Raw genomic sequence first — 19,230 nt, forward strand, 5'->3', positions numbered from 1 at the left:
ATGTCAAATTCCCTGCAATAGGTTAGATACATCACACAGATCACCACTTCACAGGCAAGGTCACGGCATCTTCCAGGCATATTATTTATTGGAATTTTGCATTTTTAGTGTTTCGTTTTAAGCATTGACAAGATCACTGCTCCTCACCAAACTGAATCTTTAAAAAAAACAAAATGTGCGTTGGTACATGTTCCCCAGGGTAGTGCCTGCCCTCCTGTGCCATTTGTTTGACAACCCCCCTGCCTCTTATCCTGGAAATGATCATTACTTTTTTTTAACACTCAACTCCCATCTCCTTCAATGGAGTTCGGATTCAGCATCCAAACATTAGTCGTGTTTGCTAAGCCCTGCTTGAACCAAACCCAGGTATGTTCAGCTCATCACTAGTTCTCAGTCTTCTGGGTTGAATGATGGTTAATACTTAAGCCTCATACACACGATCAAAATTTCCGACAATAAATGTGTGATGGCAGAGTTTTGTCGGAAAATCCGACCGTTTGTATGCTCCATCGGACAATTGTTGTCGGATTTTCCAACAACAAATGATTTATAGCATGCTTTCAAATTTTCCGATAACAAATGTGTGCCGTCGGATTATCCAATAGTCTGTCGAAAAAAAAATACAAAGTACAAACACACATGCTCAGAAGCAATGATAACCATAGCACAACATTAGCAGAAGTTACCCAAAGGGTGGTGCTAAAGAGCTGAAAAAACATGTAGTTTCGAGTTTGTTGGCTGACAATTCTCTGCCGTTTGTATGCAATACATGTTCCTGGCCAATGCCCTTCGAACAAAAGTCCTACGCTTTGTCTGCAGAAAATCCGATCGTGTGTACCAGGCTGTAGACTTCCACTTCAACTAATCCAGTAATCCAGTAACACTTGCAATTTGTATTCTTTTTCAGGAATGTCATGGACACTTTACCATTTCTACTTTACTTTCTCCTTATTTGTTCATATCCAACAAATGGTCACAAACCAAACATTTTACTGATCATGGCCGATGATCTTGGAATTGGTGACATAGGATGCTTTGGGAATAACACAATAAGGTAACAGTTAATTGATCCTTTATAAGAATTGCGATGTTTTGTCTTACATAAAAAGAAATACAGTTTTTCTGTCTCTTCTAAACAATTTCTATTCTTTTGCCTGAAAAGTCTTTGGTACTTTTTTAAATTTATGAGGTTATAGGGACAGTTTTAAAGGCCTCGTTTTGTCTGTGTTAAGGTAACTAAAAAATTCTATAATCATATCATTAGCTCCCTACCCCCTTAAATACTTACCTGGCTCCTCTTTTGATCCAGCGTTGTGCCTGTCTGCAAAAGCGCTGCTTTCTCTCCCTGTATTTATGGGGCACAGAGGCAGCAGAGGGAGCACTGCTGTCAATCAAATCCTGTAGGAATGGAGCAGAGGACTGGGCCGAGCTGTGCTGTGTGTGTCTATAGATGCACACATCCCAGCTTGGCAGCATGACCGCACAAGTGCCCCCATAGCATACCTCCCAACAAGCACGGAATCTGCGGGATTGTCCCGCACTGACTGCATATTCCCGCAGTCCCGCAAAAGGGTTAAATTTCCCGCACTAAGAGGATCTGAGCCCCCCCCCGCTCAGTACTGTAGTAGGAGGCGGGCGGAGCTGAATGTGCAGTACTGCTGGAGGTGGCGCGTCGGTGACTGCTGAGGGAGGAGACATTCTGTGCAAAGGTGAGAGGCACTTGCCCCCCCCCCCGCTCAACAACTTTGATTCCCTCCCCCGCTCAACAACTTCGACACCCCCGCTCAAAAACTTCGATCCCCTTACCCCCCCCCCGCTCAACAACTGTCCCGCAGTGGATTTTTTAAATGTTGGGAGGTATGCCATAGTAGGCATGTGCAATTTGTTTAATTCTGAATTCCCAACCACTTTAACCTTCAGGAAATGAAATGTACAGTAAATATAGAATCCTGATCTACCATACGTAGGTGCTAGAATAGGATTTTTCTAGGGAAAACTGTCAGCGCAGGTAAATGTAGGCAGGCCTGTGCTTTAGGCTAGGCCTGTTTGTTTTGATCTGGGGCTGGGAGTGGTTAGTGTAGCAGTGGGTGTGACCACCTGTGCTCTGGTTCTGATGCGCCTCCTCTGCTTCCAGGGAGATTGTTCTGGAAGTGGGGCTGGACCTAGGACTGATGTGGCAAGCAGCTCATGTGAGGAGCCCTACCCAATCCTCATTCGTTATTGGCAGGGGGCAGGCCTCCCATATAAGCTGAGGTCACATGCTGCTGGGGAGTTGTTGACCGAGAGAAGTGGCGAATGGAATACTAGGCAGTCGCTTTAGGGTATCCCCACATCCTTACAAAGTCATGGATGAGATCCGATTCTGTACACGGTCACAGAGGGGCAGGACATTCTGCTGGAACTTATATCCGGATAAAGTTCTCCATCATGGACCTGGGGCAGGAGAAGGTCAGTGTGTATAACACAGTGGAGTGCTGGGTGCGGAGGCATGCCAGGGAGTCTGGGAGGGAGCTTTATCTTTACACGGTCATGGATGAAGTCCTCATCTTTACATGGTCATTGGTGAGAAGTCCTGGAACAAAGGAGAGACTGTGGGGTGTAGTGTCAAGTAGCTGTGGCCTGAGGACGCAGGGTTTGCAGGTCGGACTAGCTGGGAGCAGTAGTCCATCTGTTACCATGTGCTATTAAACTGCTAAGCCACCGGGGAGAGGTGCTGCAGACCTCTGGCCTAGTAACTGCACTCAAGTAACATCATTCAAGTAACTAAGTACAGCCAGCAAGCCGGGGAGAGTGATCCCCTTTTGACATACTGAAGATAATGATGCAGGAACCTAACAGTTTTACAGTGATAGATTTGTGCAGGAGGAGAAAGGTCCTGGGAGTGATATTCTGCAGAAGCTAGTGGAGAGGAGGACAGGGCTCGAGTCCTGCGGAACGCATGGGAACGACGTTCCTGTACTTATTCCACAGCAGGAACTTCGTTCCCATTGTCATCAAGGCGCACCCGACGGGAGACACAGGAGAAAACACTCTCTCTCTCCTGTACAGCAGGGGAGGGAGAGAGACAGTGGGGAGAAGGCATCTGTGTAACATGCAAGGGGGGGGAGAAGGTGTCTGTGTAACATGCAGGGGGGGAAGGTGTCTGTGTAACATGCAGGGGGGGAGAAGATGTCTGTTTAATATGCAGGGGGGAGGTGTCTGTGTAACATGCAGGGGGGGAGAAAGTGTCTGTGTAACCTGCAGGGGGGTCCAAAGCTGGGGGGGGGGGTTGGGTAATGTAAAGGGGTCTAGAGATGCAGGTGGTTGTGTAATGTAAAAGTAGCGTGTGTGTGTAATATATATATATTGTGTAGCGCCTGTGTACTTTCAGTACAGGTGCTATACTAAATTTAGTGGGGAATGAGAGAGTTATTTACTCTCATTCATTGATTTGCTAAATTTGGCTGTCGCCAATCCTGGAATTTCCTGTGGGTAAGTCTGTGCATCCAGAGATACGGTTTCATCTCTGGACGGCAGATGGCGCCAGAGGGGTCCAGGTGGAGGCACTTCTTCCCAGCAGCCAATGAGAGGAGTTGGACCTCGCTGTGCATGCTGGGGAGGGGTATTTCTGTGGCGGAGGCCGTGGTTCCGGGTTCTTTTGCGGGTTCCTGGTTCCGGGTGCGGCACCCACCTTTAGGGTGTGCGTACATCACGGGCCCCGGTGGCATGGCATACCAGGCCGGGGTGCATGTGCTACGCGGAGTTCCCGACTCTGGGCTCTCATGGCCCGGAGCATCTGATGCTTACAAAAGGGCCCCAGTGACTCACTGGGTCCCCCAACTCTATTGAGAAGATCCCAAGCGAGTTGTGCTGTTCGATGGGGAGTTGGTCTGAGGTGAGCCCGGAGGCAGGCAATCCAACAGGGCTGGAACGAACCATCGGGGATCTGGGTGATCGGACACTGACAGGTTGTATGCGGCAGACAGTCGGTCGGTAACCCTAAAAGTATATACTGGGAGGATTCGCTCTACCATCTCTAAACCTTACACTAGGCCTGTGGCAGAGGTCTCATCTTTAAACCTTAAATCCTATTAGAGCCAAGTCTGTGGCAGAGACTTGTTCCTTTCCCAGAAGTTTAAGTGGCGCTCTGGCTGCCAGGCCTGTGAGAGAGGTCTGTCCAGGGGCACTTTGCCCACTCCGGCTGGAGTGGCGACGTAAGAAAGTATGACTATTGAAGGCAGGACTGCTTTCTTTATCCAAGGCCTGAATCTGTGAAGTTGTTCTTCTTTCACCAACGTATAGGTTGGTGAAAGAAGAACAACTTCACAGATTCAAGTTGACGGTTGGTCGTGTTGACCAGGAATAATAAAAGCATTGAAAACGTCAGTCAACTGTTGGAAATTCCGTCATTGCTCTTACTGCCGTCATCACCCCTAGACACATCACAGAGGTAACTTAAATACGCCGATCCCAAATCTAATCAGCGGCTCCTCCGGGGGTAGCTACAATTATATACCCACACACAAGCATTTTTTTTATGGACTTGACCCCTGGAGGAGGAGCAATAGTCTGCATGGAGATATGCAGGAGAAGAGACTGTGAATGTTAGAAGTACATCAGTTCTTCAGGGCTAAATCTACTAATCAATGTTCTCTAAATGTGATGGCAATTCAACAAGTTTTATGGGCATCCCATACCCTGCTTTACCCCAACCAAGTTATATCCCCCACTAAACAAAAAGCACAACAACGCAAATGACTGCTCATTGTTTCAGAAGTGATTTATGGGGGTCTGGCAGCAGGGTGATTTGGTGGATGTTTGTTACTAGTAGCAACCAAGCGCTACACACCCATCTCAGTGTTGTGGCCTGCCTGGATCTGGTCAGTGTTAAAGAGGAAGTAAACCCTGATGGGTGTTACTTCCTCTTTGTTTCCCTGCAAAGGTAAAGCATACTGGACTACTATGCTTCGCATAGTAGCCCATTATGTGACACTTACCTGCAGGAGAAGCCAACAATGTCCCCGTTTTCCTCGCTAGTAGCGAGCGGCCATTCTTCACCCCTCTTCCTTCTGGCACCGCGAACGTGGGCACTGTGACTGGCCGGAGTCGGGTGATGTCACTCCCGTGCATACCCTCTCTAACTCCGGCGCATTCGCAGGAGAAATCGCCCTACGGCGATTTTCAAATATCTCCTAGACCATGCAGGTCTGGGAGATATTTCAAGCACCTACATGTAAGCCTTAATCTAGGCTTACCTGTAGGCTAAAGTGGTTGTAAACGGTTTACAACCACTTTAAGTTTGACACTCTGTGCTTCTGCTTTCAGATGCTGCATATTTGAAATCCTGTTTTTTTTTTTTATTTCTTATTTAATTTGTTTTTATTTCAGATATGAGTTACTAACTTAGGCATTGTCATTTTCAGGACTCCTAACATTGACAGATTAGCAAAGGAAGGTGTGAAACTTACACATCATATTGCTGCAGGTGCCTTATGCACCCCAAGTAGATCAGCCTTTCTGACTGGTCGATATCCTATAAGAACAGGTAATTTATTGGTAAATGTAACAGAATATTTGGCATTTCAAACATTTGTATATATATATATATATATATATATACACACACACACATACACACACACATATTGGCCCAGATTCAGGTAGATCCACGCAATATTTGCGTGGGCAAAGGGCAACGATTTTTGCTCTGCGCCCACGCAAATATTTTGATATGCCCGCGATTCACGGAGCAGTAGCTCCGTAAATTGCGCGGGCGCTATGCTAAATAGCCGGGCGTAAGGGTGCCTAATGTAAATGATCCCGCCGGGGGCGGGAATCATTTAAATTAGGCGCGCTCCCGCGCCGAGCGAACAGCGCATGCTCCGTCGGGAAACTTTCCCGACGTGCATTGCGGCAAATGACGTCGCAAGGACGTCATTTGCTTCTAAGTGAACGTGAATGGCGTCCAAGCCTTCAATTGACAGATTCGACCTTAATTAATTCGGATTTTCGGACTAATGCATTTTATAACGAACCAAAATAAATAAAAATGAATTTTGGGAGTCATTAAATACATGTATTTTTCGGATGAAAACGAATTTCCCGAAACAAAATATTTCAGTGTGTACATGTCTAGAAAACAGGGACACTTAGACCCCTTTCACACTGTTGCTTTTAGGCCCCTAGCGAAGCGCTTTTAATCCCCGCTAGCGGCCAAAGAAAGGGTTAATAGCACCCGTGTTTTGGCACTTGCGAGGCGCTTCAGGTAACGTTGCCCATTCATTTCAATGGGCAGCGCGTTTTGAGACATGCGTGTACATCGATCCTGTACTGCCCCAAATATACTGGCCCAGATTCAAGTAGAATCGCGCAATATTTGCGTGGGCAAAGAGCAAATTTTTTTCTCTGTGCCCACGCAAATATTGCGCTTTGCCCGCGATTCACGGAGCAGTTGCTCCGTAAATTGCGCGGGCAATATGCTAAGCAGCCGGGCGCAAGGCTGCCTAATGTAAATGATCCCGCCGGGGGCGGGAATCATTTAAATTAGGCGCGCTCCCGCGCCAAGCGAACAACGCATGCTCCGTCGGGAAACCTTCGCAAGGACGTCATTTGCTTGTAAGTGAACGTGAATGGCGTCCAGCGCCATTCACGGTTCACTTACGTAAACGACGTTAAATTTGAACGTCGCGAGCGGGAGGCGCAGCTATACTTTAGCATTGGCTGCGCCTGCTATTAGCAGGAGCAACCTTATGCTAAAGGCGCCGTACGGAAACTCCGTACCTTGCGTAGGCAGGGCCCGCGCAACTTTTGTGAATCGGTGGTAGTATGCAATTTGCATACTACACGCCGATCACAAAGGCCGCGCCCCCTAGCGGCCAACGCAAGAATGCAGCCTGGGATGTGAAGGCATAAGGAGGCTTATGTTTATCACATCCTAGGCTGCATTCGGTGTAACGAGGTTCCTGAATCAGGAGCACTCGTTACACCGGAGCAAGTAAGCACTTGCGCCGCGCAACTATGATTGCGCGGGCGCAAGTGCTTCTTGAATCTGGGCCACTGCTTGCAGGACTTTTTTTCCCGTCCTGCAAGCGCACCGCCCCAGTGTGAAAGCACTCGGGCTTTCACACTGGGAAGGCTTAAGAGGTGCTTTACAGGCACTATTTTTAGCGTTAAAACGCCTGAAAATCGCCCCAGTGTGAAAGGGGTTTTAAGCCTAGTAGTAGTAGCTCTTTTAGAATACTTTTTGAAACATTCTGGCCCAGATTCACAAAGGAGATACGACGGAGTATCTCAGATACTCCGTCGTATCTCTCAGAGTATCTATGCGACTGATTCATAGAACCAGTTACGCATAGATATCCCTAAGATCCGACAGGTGTAATTGTTTTACACTGTCAGATCTTAGGATGCAGTACCGCGGCCGCCGCTGGGGGGAGTTTGCGTCGTAAACCAGCGTCGGGTATGCAAATTAGGAGTTACGGCGATCCACGACGGTTTTTCGCGTTCGCTACGTCGCCGCTAGTCTAGTTTCCGGTCGCAAAGTTAGTCGTCGTTTTGGGTGCCTTAACTTTAGACAGCAAACGTATTGCTGTCTAAAGTATGGCCGTCGTTCCCGCATCGAAATTTAAAATTTCACGTCGTTTGCGTAACACGTCCGGGAATACGGAAGTACGCTACGCGCGTCGCCTATAGCAAAAATGACGTCAGTTCACGCAAAGCACGGCGGGAATTTCGAAACGGAGCATGCGCGGTAGGTCCGGCGCGGGAGCGCGCCTAATTTAAATGGTACCCGCCCATTCGATTTGGACCGCCTTGCGCCGGACGTATTTACGATACACCCCTGCAAGTTTCCAGGTAAGTGCTTTGTGGATCGGGCACTAACACTGAAAACTTGCGGCGGTGTAACGTAAACGGCTTACGTTACACGGGCGCAATTGTACCTGAATCTGGCCCTTAGTCCCCAAATCCTTCTCTGATGAAAAAGTGATAAAGCAGAAGTTTTTTAATTGAGGGGATTTATTTTTCCCGCTATGGATGTTGCATTGTGATGCACACAGGAATGAAATATGTTAAAGTTATTACATCCCTCTATTTTGTCTTCTAATTGTTAAATTACTATATATATTTTTTTTACTATTATTACTTCCCTTTCTTATTCCTTTATTCCTGTCTGTAGGCATGTCCGGTCACAGTGGTTTTAGAGTTTTGTTGTGGAACGCTGCATCTGGTGGTCTTCCCAGCAATGAAACAACATTTGCAAAGATTTTAAAGCAACAGGGTTATTCTACAGGACTTATTGGTGAGTATTGCTGAGAAGTATCCATATTTTACTTTCAATAAGTTTTTATTGTTGTCAATAGCAAGCAACAGTACATTGCAAAATTATAGTGAACAATAAATGAGCAATGTGAAACATATCCTATGACGGTTACAGAGACCTTGGCATAACACATAATAAATCTATCAAAACGAGGCCGAATATCTTATCACTTCCTTTAGAGCCGGTACACACTGAGGCGGCAGGACTCCGGGGGCGACTCTGCAAGTCGTCCTGAAGACGACTTCAGCGGCGATTAGCAAAATGACTTCTGTATAGAAGTCAATGCAAATCGCCCCGAGCCGCCCCCAAAGTCGTACAAGAACCTTTTTCTAAGTCGGAGCGACTTGCGTCTCTCCTATTAGAACGGTTCTATTGCATAGAATGGGACGCGACTCGTCAGGCGGCTGAGCAGGCTATTTGTGGGAAAAAAATGATGTAAATTTTGTTAGGGAGCAACGTCGCAAGACCGCACAATTGTCAGTTAAAACGACGCAGTGCCGAATCGCAAAAAGTGGCCCGGTCATTTGGCTGCATAATGGTCCGGGGCTTAAGTGGTTAATACAGTAGGTATCAGAGGACCCTGCTCCTTAGAGCTTACAATCTAAGAGGGAAGGTCAAGAGATAATAACTTTGGGGGATGTGCTGATGGAGAAGATAAATGTACAGTTTTTTAGGTGGGGGCCAGATAGGCTTCTCTGAAGAGGTGAGTTTCAGGGATCATCTGAAACTGGATAAAGTAGGAGAAAATCGGACAGATTGGGGTAGAGCACTCCAGAGGATGGGAGAGGCTCTGGAGAAGTTTTGAAGGCGAGCATGGGATGAGGTGACAAGGGAGCTTGAGAGCAGGAGGTCTTGGGAGGAGCGAAGAGAACGATTAGGTTGGTATTTTGAGACTAGGTTAGTGATGTAGCTGGGGGCCAGGTTGTGGATGGCTTTGGAAGTTATAGTTAGTATCTTGAATTTAATTTGTTGGCTGAGTGGCAGCCAATGGAGGGATTGCCAGAGGGGCATAGCAGTTGCTGAGCGGTTTGTGAGGTGGATGAGCCTGGCAGCAGCATTTATAATGGTCTGAAGTGAGGATAGCCTATTTAGAGGTAAGCCAATGAGGAGAGAGTTGCAGTAGTCGAGGCGAGAGATGACCATTCATCTTTTTATTTTGTCTTGTCCTAACAAATCGGAAATAATTCATTTATTTATTTTTTAATTTATTTGTTTTGAAACAGGAAAGTGGCACTTAGGTGTAAACTGTGAATCAAGGAATGACTTTTGCCACCATCCATTAAATCACGGCTTTGATTATTTTTTTGGTACTCCTTTTACTCTTGTTAATGATTGTGAAGCCTCAAGACCAAGTGAAGTGCTATTAAATGACAAGAAAAAAATAAAGTTTTATGCACAGATATTCACCATCACTGTGCTTACATTACTAGTTATCAAACTTTTACATCTGATCGTTATTCCCTGGAAGCTTTTTATTTTTGCATTTTTTGGTTCAATTTTTTTCCTATATTGGTATGTAGCCCTCGCATTTCTACCACACTGGAACTGCATATTAATGAGAAACTTTGACGTTGTCGAACAACCAATGGACCTGGAGTTAAAAGTTAGCCAGATAGTTGAGGAGGCCAAAGCATTTATTACCAGGTAAGAATAAACATAATATTGTTACAATAAAGCACCAGTATAGGTTTTAGAATTTTATATTTAAAGTGGATCGGTTCTTTGTCTTTGAAGTGCAAAGCAACAGGTTCACTTTATTGATGGTGCCTTAAGCTACAAATCCTTCCTTTCTTTTTTCTTCTTTTCCTCTCCTGCTCCATTCAACTGTCATGAGTGAGAAAGCATTTGCCCTGTGTAAGCTCTATTCTGGAGCTTGCACAAGCCAGAGAAGTCTCCCTCCTACTTTATGTGAGTCTATCATTTGTCACAGTCTTCCCCATGCCTGGAAATGATGGGTAGTTTTCCTCATCGTCAATCAAGAGAGGTTGAGTATATGCTGCTGGTGTGGCTGTCCTCCATGGACAAAACACTGTTAGGTAGATTCACAAAGAGTTAGGCCGGCTTATCTGCAGATAAGCCGACCTAACTCTGAATCTACGCCGGCGTTTGTTTAAGCGTATGCTCAAACAGAGATACGCTTAAACAAAGCTAAGATAGGCCGGCTTGCGCCGTTCTATCTTAGCTTGCAATGTTCCTGATGGCCGCTAGATGGCGCGTCCATTGCGGCCAGCGTAGATTATGTAAATGAGGGGATACGCCGATTCCCGACGATTTACGAGCGTACGCCGGGCCTACACCGTCGAGTTACGTCGTTTCCGTAAGGGATAGGCCGCCTAAATTTAGAGCTATGCTCTAGTGGACTAACTATTGTTAAGTATGGCCGCCGTTCCCGCCGCGAGTTTCGAATTTTTTGCGTCGTTTGCGTAAGTCGTCTGCGAGTTACGTCGTTTACGTCCGCGTCTAAATCAATAGGGCCGTACGGCGTACTTAGCCGCAATGCGCCCTGGGAAATGTAGTCGCCCGGCGCATGCGCAGTACGCAAAAACGTCGAAAAACGTGAGGTCAAGCCTCATTTCCATAGTACACGCCCCCAAACAAGTCATTTGAATTAGGCTCCCTTACGGCCATTCGGTTTAGGCTACGCCGCCGTAGATTAGCAGGTAAGTGGTTGGAAAATCACTACTAGCCTAACTAATTTACGGCGGTGTAGCCTAAAAAGACTAGGCTTGGCCGTCCTAAAGTTAGGCGCCCCTACGTGAATCTACCTATACGTTACGTCCTGGTAAAATATCTGTCTCCGGCAGAATGGCCTGAAGAAAATGATAGAAGGTAAGAAAGGTACCAAATGAGTTTAAATTACTCTCGCTTTCAGACTTAAACACCTGAATACAGCCTGTATTCAACAATTTATACGAGTCACATACTCCCCTTTTTTTAACCCTAAGCTTAGCAAATAAAAAAATGTGTACAAATTATATATATGCCGTTCAAGGTGCTTTGTCAGAAAGTACTATGACAGTAGATGTTGAGGGGGGTGTGGCAGCGGTGTTGTTGGGAGGGGGGGTGGCGGCGGTGTTGTTGAGGGGGGGTAATAGCGGTGGTGTTGAGGGGGGATAATAGCGGTGGTGTTGAGGGGGGATAATAGCGGTGGTGTTGAGGGGGGGTGGCAGCGGTGCTGTTGAGGGGGGTGGCAGCGGCGGTGTTGAGGGGGGTGGCAAAGGTGGTATTGGGGGTGGCAGCAGTAGTGTTGTGGGGGGCAGTGGTGGTGGTAGCAGTGGTACTCAAGGGGGTGGTAGCGGTGGCAGTGGTAGTGCCATCCTCAAACCACCACCACCTCTGCCTCTTACTGATCCCATCCCCCCACCACCACTGATCTCATCCCTTTATCACCTCTGTTGTAGTGATGATGGGGGGGATAGGGATGAGATCTGTGGTGGTGGGGGGATGGGATCGATTGCAGTGCAAAATGGCACTTGACAGGACTTACCAGCAATCAATCGATTCCCCCTCAGAAATCTGTCACTGTGCCTCCTCCAGGAATGCCTTGCCTCATGGGTAGATGGGACAGGTAGTCGATGCAGTCGCAGAGGGGAGAGCTCCTCCCCCACCTTCACTCAATAGGTGTTTTTCAGTGTCCGCCGCACCTCCCTTCATTCTCTCTGTCTCTGGATAGGCGGGGACGGGGCGGTACACAGTCTCTCAATGCTGGGCTGCCTCTGCCTTCTCTCTCTCTCCCCTCAGCGGGCGAAAGCCCCCCTCTCCGCGGCGGAACAAACCACACAGTCAGGCAGGCACCTCACGCGGCTGGCTGGCAGACAGGCACCTCACGCGGCTGGCTGGCAGACAGGCACCTCACGCGGCTGGCTGGCAGACAGGCACCTCACGCGGCTGGCTGGCAGACAGGCACCTCACGCGGCTGGCTGGCAGACAGGCACCTCACGCGGCTGGCTGGCAGGCAGGCAGGCACCTCACGCGGCTGGCTGGCAGGCAGGCAGGCACCTCACGCGGCTGGCTGGCAGGCAGGCAGGCACCTCACGCGGCTGGCTGGCAGGCAGGCAGGCACCTCACGCGGCTGGCTGGCAGGCAGGCAGGCACCTCACGCGGCTGGCTGGCAGGCAGGCACCTCACGCGGCTGGCTGGCAGGCAGGCACCTCACGCGGCTGGCTGGCTGGCAGGCAGGCACCTCACGCGGCTGGCTGGCAGGCAGGCACCTCACGCGGCTGGCTGGCAGGCAGGCACCTCACGCGGCCGGCTATCTGGCAGGCAGGCAGGCACCTCACGCGGCCGGCTATCTGGCTGGCAGGCAGGCAGGCACCTCACGCGGCCGGCTATCTGGCTGGCAGGCAGGCAGGCACCTCACGCGGCCGGCTGGCTGGCAGGCAGGCACCTCACGCGGCCGGCTGGCTGGCAGGCAGGCAGGCACCTCACGCGGCCGGCTGGCTGGCAGGCAGGCACCTCACGCGGCCGGCTGGCTGGCAGGCAGGCAGGCACCTCACGCGGCCGGCTGGCTGGCAGGCAGGCACCTCACGCGGCCGGCTGGCTGGCAGGCAGGCAGGCACCTCACGCGGCCGGCTGGCTGGCAGGCAGGCACCTCACGCGGCTGGCAGGCAGGCACCTCACGCGGCTGGCTGGCAGGCAGGCAGGCACCTCACGCGGCTGGCTGGCAGGCAGGCAGGCACCTCACGCGGCTGGCTGGCAGGCAGGCACCTCACGCGGCCGGCTGGCTGGCAGGCAGGCAGGCACCTCATGCGGCCGGCTGGCTGGCAGGCAGGCAGGCACCTCACGCGGCCGGCTGGCTGGCAGGCAGGCACCTCACGCGGCCGGCTGGCTGGCACCTCACGCGGCTGGCAGGCAGGCACCTCACGCGGCTGGCAGGCAGGCACCTCACGCGGCTGGCTGGCAGGCAGGCACCTCACGCGGCTGGCTGGCAGGCAGGCACCTCACGCGGCTGGCTGGCAGGCAGGCACCTCACGCGGCTGGCTGGCAGGCAGGCACCTCACGCGGCTGGCTGGCAGGCAGGCACCTCACGCGGCTGGCTGGCTGGCAGGCAGGCACCTCACGCGGCTGGCTGGCAGGCAGGCACCTCACGCGGCCGGCTATCTGGCAGGCAGGCACCTCACGCGGCTGGCTGGCTGGCTGGCTGGCAGGCACCTCACGCGGCTGGCTGGCTGGCTGGCAGGCACCTCACGCGGCTGGCTGGCTGGCTGGCAGGCACCTCACGCGGCTGGCTGGCAGGCAGGCAGGCACCTCACGCGGCCGGCTGGCTGGCAGGCAGGCAGGCACCTCACGCGGCCGGCTGGCTGGCAGGCAGGCAGGCACCTCACGCGGCCGGCTGGCTGGCAGGCAGGCAGGCAGGCACCTCACGCGGCCGGCTGGCTGGCAGGCACCTCACGCGGCCGGCTGGCTGGCAGGCACCTCACGCGGCCGGCTGGCTGGCAGGCACCTCACGCGGCCGGCTGGCTGGCAGGCACCTCACGCGGCCGGCTGGCTGGCAGGCACCTCACGCGGCCGGCAGGCACCTCACGCGGCCGGCAGGCACCTCACGCGGCCGGCAGGCACCTCACGCGGCTGGCAGGCACCTCACGCGGCTGGCTGGCTGGCAGGCACCTCACGCGGCTGGCTGGCTGGCAGGCACCTCACGCGGCTGGCTGGCTGGCAGGCACCTCACGCGGCTGGCAGGCACCTCACGCGGCTGGCAGGCACCTCACGCGGCTGGCAGGCACCTCACGCGGCTGGCTGGCTGGCAGGCACCTCACGTGGCTGGCAGGCACCTCACGCGGCTGGCTGGCTGGCTGGCAGGCACCTCACGCGGCTGGCTGGCTGGCTGGCAGGCACCTCACGCGGCTGGCTGGCTGGCAGGCACCTCACGCGGCTGGCTGGCTGGCAGGCACCTCACGCGGCTGGCTGGCTGGCTGGCAGGCACCTCACGCGGCTGGCTGGCTGGCTGGCAGGCACCTCACGCGGCTGGCTGGCTGGCTGGCAGGCACCTCACGCGGCTGGCAGGCACCTCACGCGGCTGGCTGGCAGGCACCTCACGCGGCTGGCTGGCTGGCAGGCACCTCACGCGGCTGGCTGGCAGGCACCTCACGCGGCTGGCTGGCAGGCACCTCACGCGGCTGGCTGGCAGGCACCTCACGCGGCTGGCTGGCTGGCAGGCACCTCACGCGGCTGGCTGGCTGGCAGGCACCTCACGCGGCTGGCTGGCTGGCTGGCAGGCACCTCACGCGGCTGGCTGGCTGGCTGGCAGGCACCTCACGCGGCTGGCTGGCTGGCTGGCAGGCACCTCACGCGGCTGGCTGGCTGGCTGGCAGGCACCTCACGCGGCTGGCTGGCTGGCTGGCAGGCACCTCACGCGGCTGGCTGGCAGGCACCTCACGCGGCTGGCTGGCTGGCTGGCAGGCACCTCACGCGGCTGGCTGGCTGGCTGGCAGGCACCTCACGCGGCTGGCTGGCTGGCTGGCAGGCACCTCACGCGGCTGGCTGGCAGGCAGGCAGGCACCTCACGCGGCCGGCTGGCTGGCAGGCAGGCAGGCACCTCACGCGGCCGGCTGGCTGGCAGGCAGGCAGGCACCTCACGCGGCCGGCTGGCTGGCAGGCAGGCAGGCACCTCACGCGGCCGGCTGGCTGGCAGGCACCTCACGCGGCCGGCTGGCTGGCAGGCACCTCACGCGGCCGGCTGGCTGGCAGGCACCTCACGCGGCCGGCTGGCTGGCAGGCACCTCACGCGGCCGGCTGGCTGGCAGGCACCTCACGCGGCCGGCTGGCTGGCAGGAACCTCACGCGGCCGGCAGGCACCTCACGCGGCCGGCAGGCACCTCACGCGGCTGGCAGGCACCTCACGCGGCTGGCTGGCTGGCAGGCACCTCACGCGGCTGGCTGGCTGGCAGGCACCTCACGCGGCTGGCTGGTTGGCAGGCACCTCACGCGGCTGGCTGGCTGGCAGGCACCTCACGCGGCTGGCAGGCACCTCACGCGGCTGGCAGGCACCTCACGCGGCTGGCAGGCACCTCACGCGGCTGGCTGGCTGGCAGGCACCTCACGTGGCTGGCAGGCACCTCACGCGGCTGGCTGGCTGGCTGGCAGGCACCTCACGCGGCTGGCTGGCTGGCTGGCAGGCACCTCACGCGGCTGGCTGGCAGGCACCTCACGCGGCTGGCTGGCTGGCTGGCAGGCACCTCACGCGGCTGGCTGGCTGGCTGGCAGGCACCTCACGCGGCTGGCTGGCTGGCTGGCAGGCACCTCACGCGGCTGGCAGGCACCTCACGCGGCTGGCTGGCTGGCTGGCAGGCACCTCACGCGGCTGGCTGGCTGGCAGGCACCTCACGCGGCTGGCTGGCTGGCTGGCAGGCACCTCACGCGGCTGGCTGGCAGGCACCTCACGCGGCTGGCTGGCAGGCACCTCACGCGGCTGGCTGGCTGGCAGGCACCTCACGCGGCTGGCTGGCAGGCACCTCACGCGGCTGGCTGGCTGGCTGGCAGGCACCTCACGCGGCTGGCTGGCTGGCAGGCACCTCACGCGGCTGGCTGGCTGGCTGGCAGGCACCTCACGCGGCTGGCTGGCAGGCACCTCACGCGGCTGGCTGGCTGGCTGGCAGGCACCTCACGCGGCTGGCTGGCTGGCTGGCAGGCACCTCACGCGGCTGGCTGGCTGGCTGGCAGGCACCTCACGCGGCTGGCTGGCAGGCAGGCAGGCACCTCACGCGGCTGGCTGGCTGGCAGGCAGGCAGGCACCTCACGCGGCTGGCAGGCAGGCACCTCACGCGGCTGGCTGGCAGGCAGGCAGGCACCTCACGCGGCTGGCTGGCAGGCAGGCACCTCACGCGGCTGGCTGGCAGGCAGGCACCTCACGCGGCTGGCTGGCAGGCAGGCACCTCACGCGGCTGGCTGGCAGGCAGGCACCTCACGCGGCTGGCTGGCAGGCAGGCACCTCACGCGGCTGGCTGGCAGGCACCTCACGCGGCTGGCTGGCAGGCAGGCACCTCACGCGGGCAGCAGGCAGGCACCTCACGCGGGCAGCAGGCAGGCACCTCACGCGGGCAGCAGGCAGGCACCTCACGCGGGCAGCAGGCAGGCACCTCACGTGGGCAAACGGGCGGACAGGGCCCAGTCGCAAGTGCGACTGTTGCGACCCTGATAATTCCGCCACTGCAGTGAATACTTATGTACATGTGATTTGCTTCGTTTTTTGTTTTCTTTTAATTTGCAGAGATTACAAACAAACTTCTTTTACATTGTCATTATAGAGTATTGTTTGTAGAGTTTTGAGGAAAATAATTAATTCAATCTATTTTTTAATAAGGCTGTAACATAACAAAATGTGGAAGTATTGAAGTGATGTGAATACTTTCCGGATGCACTGTAAGTGGATCCATCCATTACATTAGAAAACTGGGTAACCCTAATATTTTCTGTGTCCATTTCTCCAGAATATGTGCATTCAGATTGCCAAATTGAACACATTCATGTGGATTATAAATCCAGGTTATCAGGATTCATGAAACACATTAGTCTGTTAATTGTGTAAATTGGTATATACATATTCAAAAGAATCAGAAAAAAGCCATCAGTTTTCCTATGAGGATACATTTTTTGGGAGATTTGACAACACATACACACAAACACATACAAAAATACCCTTGTGTAATTTCGAAGGTTGACATAACTGTCTTGCTTCTAAGAGTACATGCATGTGGCTGTAGAGAAAAATTATTGATCATCTACATAGGGTCTTTCTTGAAAAAAAAAAAAGCATAAAATTACATGTAGATGTGTAAAGTACTATTTTCATTACATTCGCCAAACACCCCCCCCCCCCCCTGTCCATACCAGGCCCTAAGGGTCTGGTATGGATTTGGAGGGGAACCCCAGCCAAAATATAAAAAGAAAAACAGTGTGGGGTCCCCTCAGAATCCATACCAGACCCTTATCCAGGCATGCAGCCTGGCAGGTCAGGAAAGGGGGACGAGCAAGTGCCCCCCTCTTCTAAACCATACCAGGCCACATACCCTCAACATGGGGGGGTGGGTGCCTTGGGGCAGAGGGCCCACAGATCCTGGCCCCCTCTATGTGAATGAGCATGGGGTACATAAAACCCCTACCCATTCACCAAAAAAGTGTACAAACAAGAGACAAGTTTTTGACAAATCCTTTATTAAAAAAAAAAGAATAATTGTATCCCTCGATGTAAATTCATCATCAATGACATGGGACGGCCTCTAGCTGAATGCCTCCTCTGCGCTTTGACAGTTCTTTATATATGTAAGGGGCGGGGCCACCTGACAACATCACCTGGTGACCATGCCCCCTTGTGACTTTACATGCCCAGCATGCACCAGTCTGTGATGTCAGAAGTGGTGGTGCCACAGGTGCAGGTGATGCAGCCAGGTGGTCCCGCCTCTTACCTATATAAGAGATGTCAAAGCACAGAGCAGGCATTCGGGGGGAGGACATCCCAGGAGGTGGAGCATTTCTGTTTTTCGGGGCCGCGGTCGGCGTGATTAACAAGGGATTTACATTGAGGGACACTATTTTTTACTGACGGAATTGTCAAAAACTTGTCTCTTGTTTTTATTACTTTTGACACTTTTGGTGACTGGGTAGGGGTGCGATGTACCCAATACTCATTCACATGAGGGGGCATCTGGAGACCCCCTTGTTCTAGATACCGATAAACCCCCTGCCCGCAGACTACCACAACCACTGGCCACAGTTGTGGGGATGAGGCCATTGTCCCCATCAACATGCCCCAAAGCATCCACCCCACCATGTTGAGGGCATGTGGCCTGGTATGGTTCAAGAGGGGGGGGGCTTTCCTGAACTGCCAGGCTGCATGCTCGGATAAGGATCTGGTGTGGATTTTGAGAGGATTCCCCCTCCTGGACTGGGGGGGGGACCCCAAGCCCATTTTGTAAATTTTTTTTTTTATAGCCGGGTGCTGGTAATTGTAACCACGAGTAGAGTTGAGCGGACACCTGGATGTTCGGGTTCGGGTCCGAACCCGAACTTTAAAAAAAAAGTTTGGGTTTGGGAACCCGAACCCGAACTCCGAACCCCATTGTAGTCAATGGGACACGGACTTTTAGAAAAAAAAATGCGCGGAGGTCCCCGCTAATTCAATAACCAGACCCTTTAGGTCTGGTATGGATATTCAGGGGAACCCCGCCATCAATTTAAAACAAAAATGACGTGCGGTTCCCCCTAAATATCCATAACCAGACCCGTTATCCGAGCACGTTGACCTGGCCGGCCGCAGAAAAGAGGGGGGGGACAGAGTGCGGCCCCCCCCCTCTCCTGAACCGCACCAGGCCACATGCCCTCAACATGGGGAGGATGTCCCCATGTTGATGGGGACAAGGGTCTCATCCCCACAACCCTTGCCCGGTGGTTGTGGGGGTATGCGGGCGGGAGGTTTATCAGAATCTGGAAGACCCCTTTAACAAAGGGGACCCCCAGATCCTGACCCCCCCCCGTGTGAAATGGTAATGGGGTACACTGTACCCCTACCATTTCACGAAGGAAGTGTAAAGTCTTGTAAAAAAAAAACACACTGACACCGTAGAATAAAGTCCTTTATTAATAAAAAAAAAAAAAACCCAGCGGTGAGAAATCCACTCGTTTCCGGCTTCCTGCGTTGTCCTGATCCTGCGACGGCTGCGGGTGATCTCCAGCGATGAGAAGATCCTGCGTCGGGTGATCTCCGCTCCGGTGATGAGAAGATCCATCCATCCAGCGCAGCAGCATCCCGGAGACCTCCTCTCACCGCTGGACACAGCCCAGCGAATGACGCGCTGCAGCTGTGACATTTCTTATATAGAGGAGGCAGAGCCACCCGTCACGTGACCCCGCCCCCTCTGACGTACCCTCTGCTACGTCACTGGGTAAGCCCAAGGGCTTTCCTCTTCTTGGGCTTCCCCAGTGACGTAGCAGAGGGT

At 53.6% G+C, this 19,230-nt stretch overlaps 1 protein-coding gene across 2 annotated transcripts in view; it reads left to right on the plus strand.

Annotated features, from left to right (window-relative positions):
• The window catches only part of LOC120927471 (arylsulfatase D-like), a 49,204-nt gene that overhangs the window by 5,590 nt on the left and 24,384 nt on the right, over positions 1–19,230 (plus strand). Inside the window, exons 2-5 of one of the 2 annotated variants that reach the window (XM_040338169.1) lie at positions 908–1,054; positions 5,403–5,524; positions 8,156–8,278; positions 9,523–9,943. In XM_040338169.1, coding sequence (XP_040194103.1) covers positions 915–1,054; positions 5,403–5,524; positions 8,156–8,278; positions 9,523–9,943 — 806 coding nt within the window. In that variant the 5' untranslated portion in view covers positions 908–914. Of the gene's footprint in view, positions 1–907; positions 1,055–5,402; positions 5,525–8,155; positions 8,279–9,522; positions 9,944–19,230 lie in introns of those variants that run through there. The other variant, XM_040338170.1, reaches the window with a different exon arrangement.

Source organism: Rana temporaria, chromosome 2 (assembly GCF_905171775.1).
Source record: "Rana temporaria chromosome 2, aRanTem1.1, whole genome shotgun sequence".
Taxonomy (NCBI): domain Eukaryota; kingdom Metazoa; phylum Chordata; class Amphibia; order Anura; family Ranidae; genus Rana; species Rana temporaria.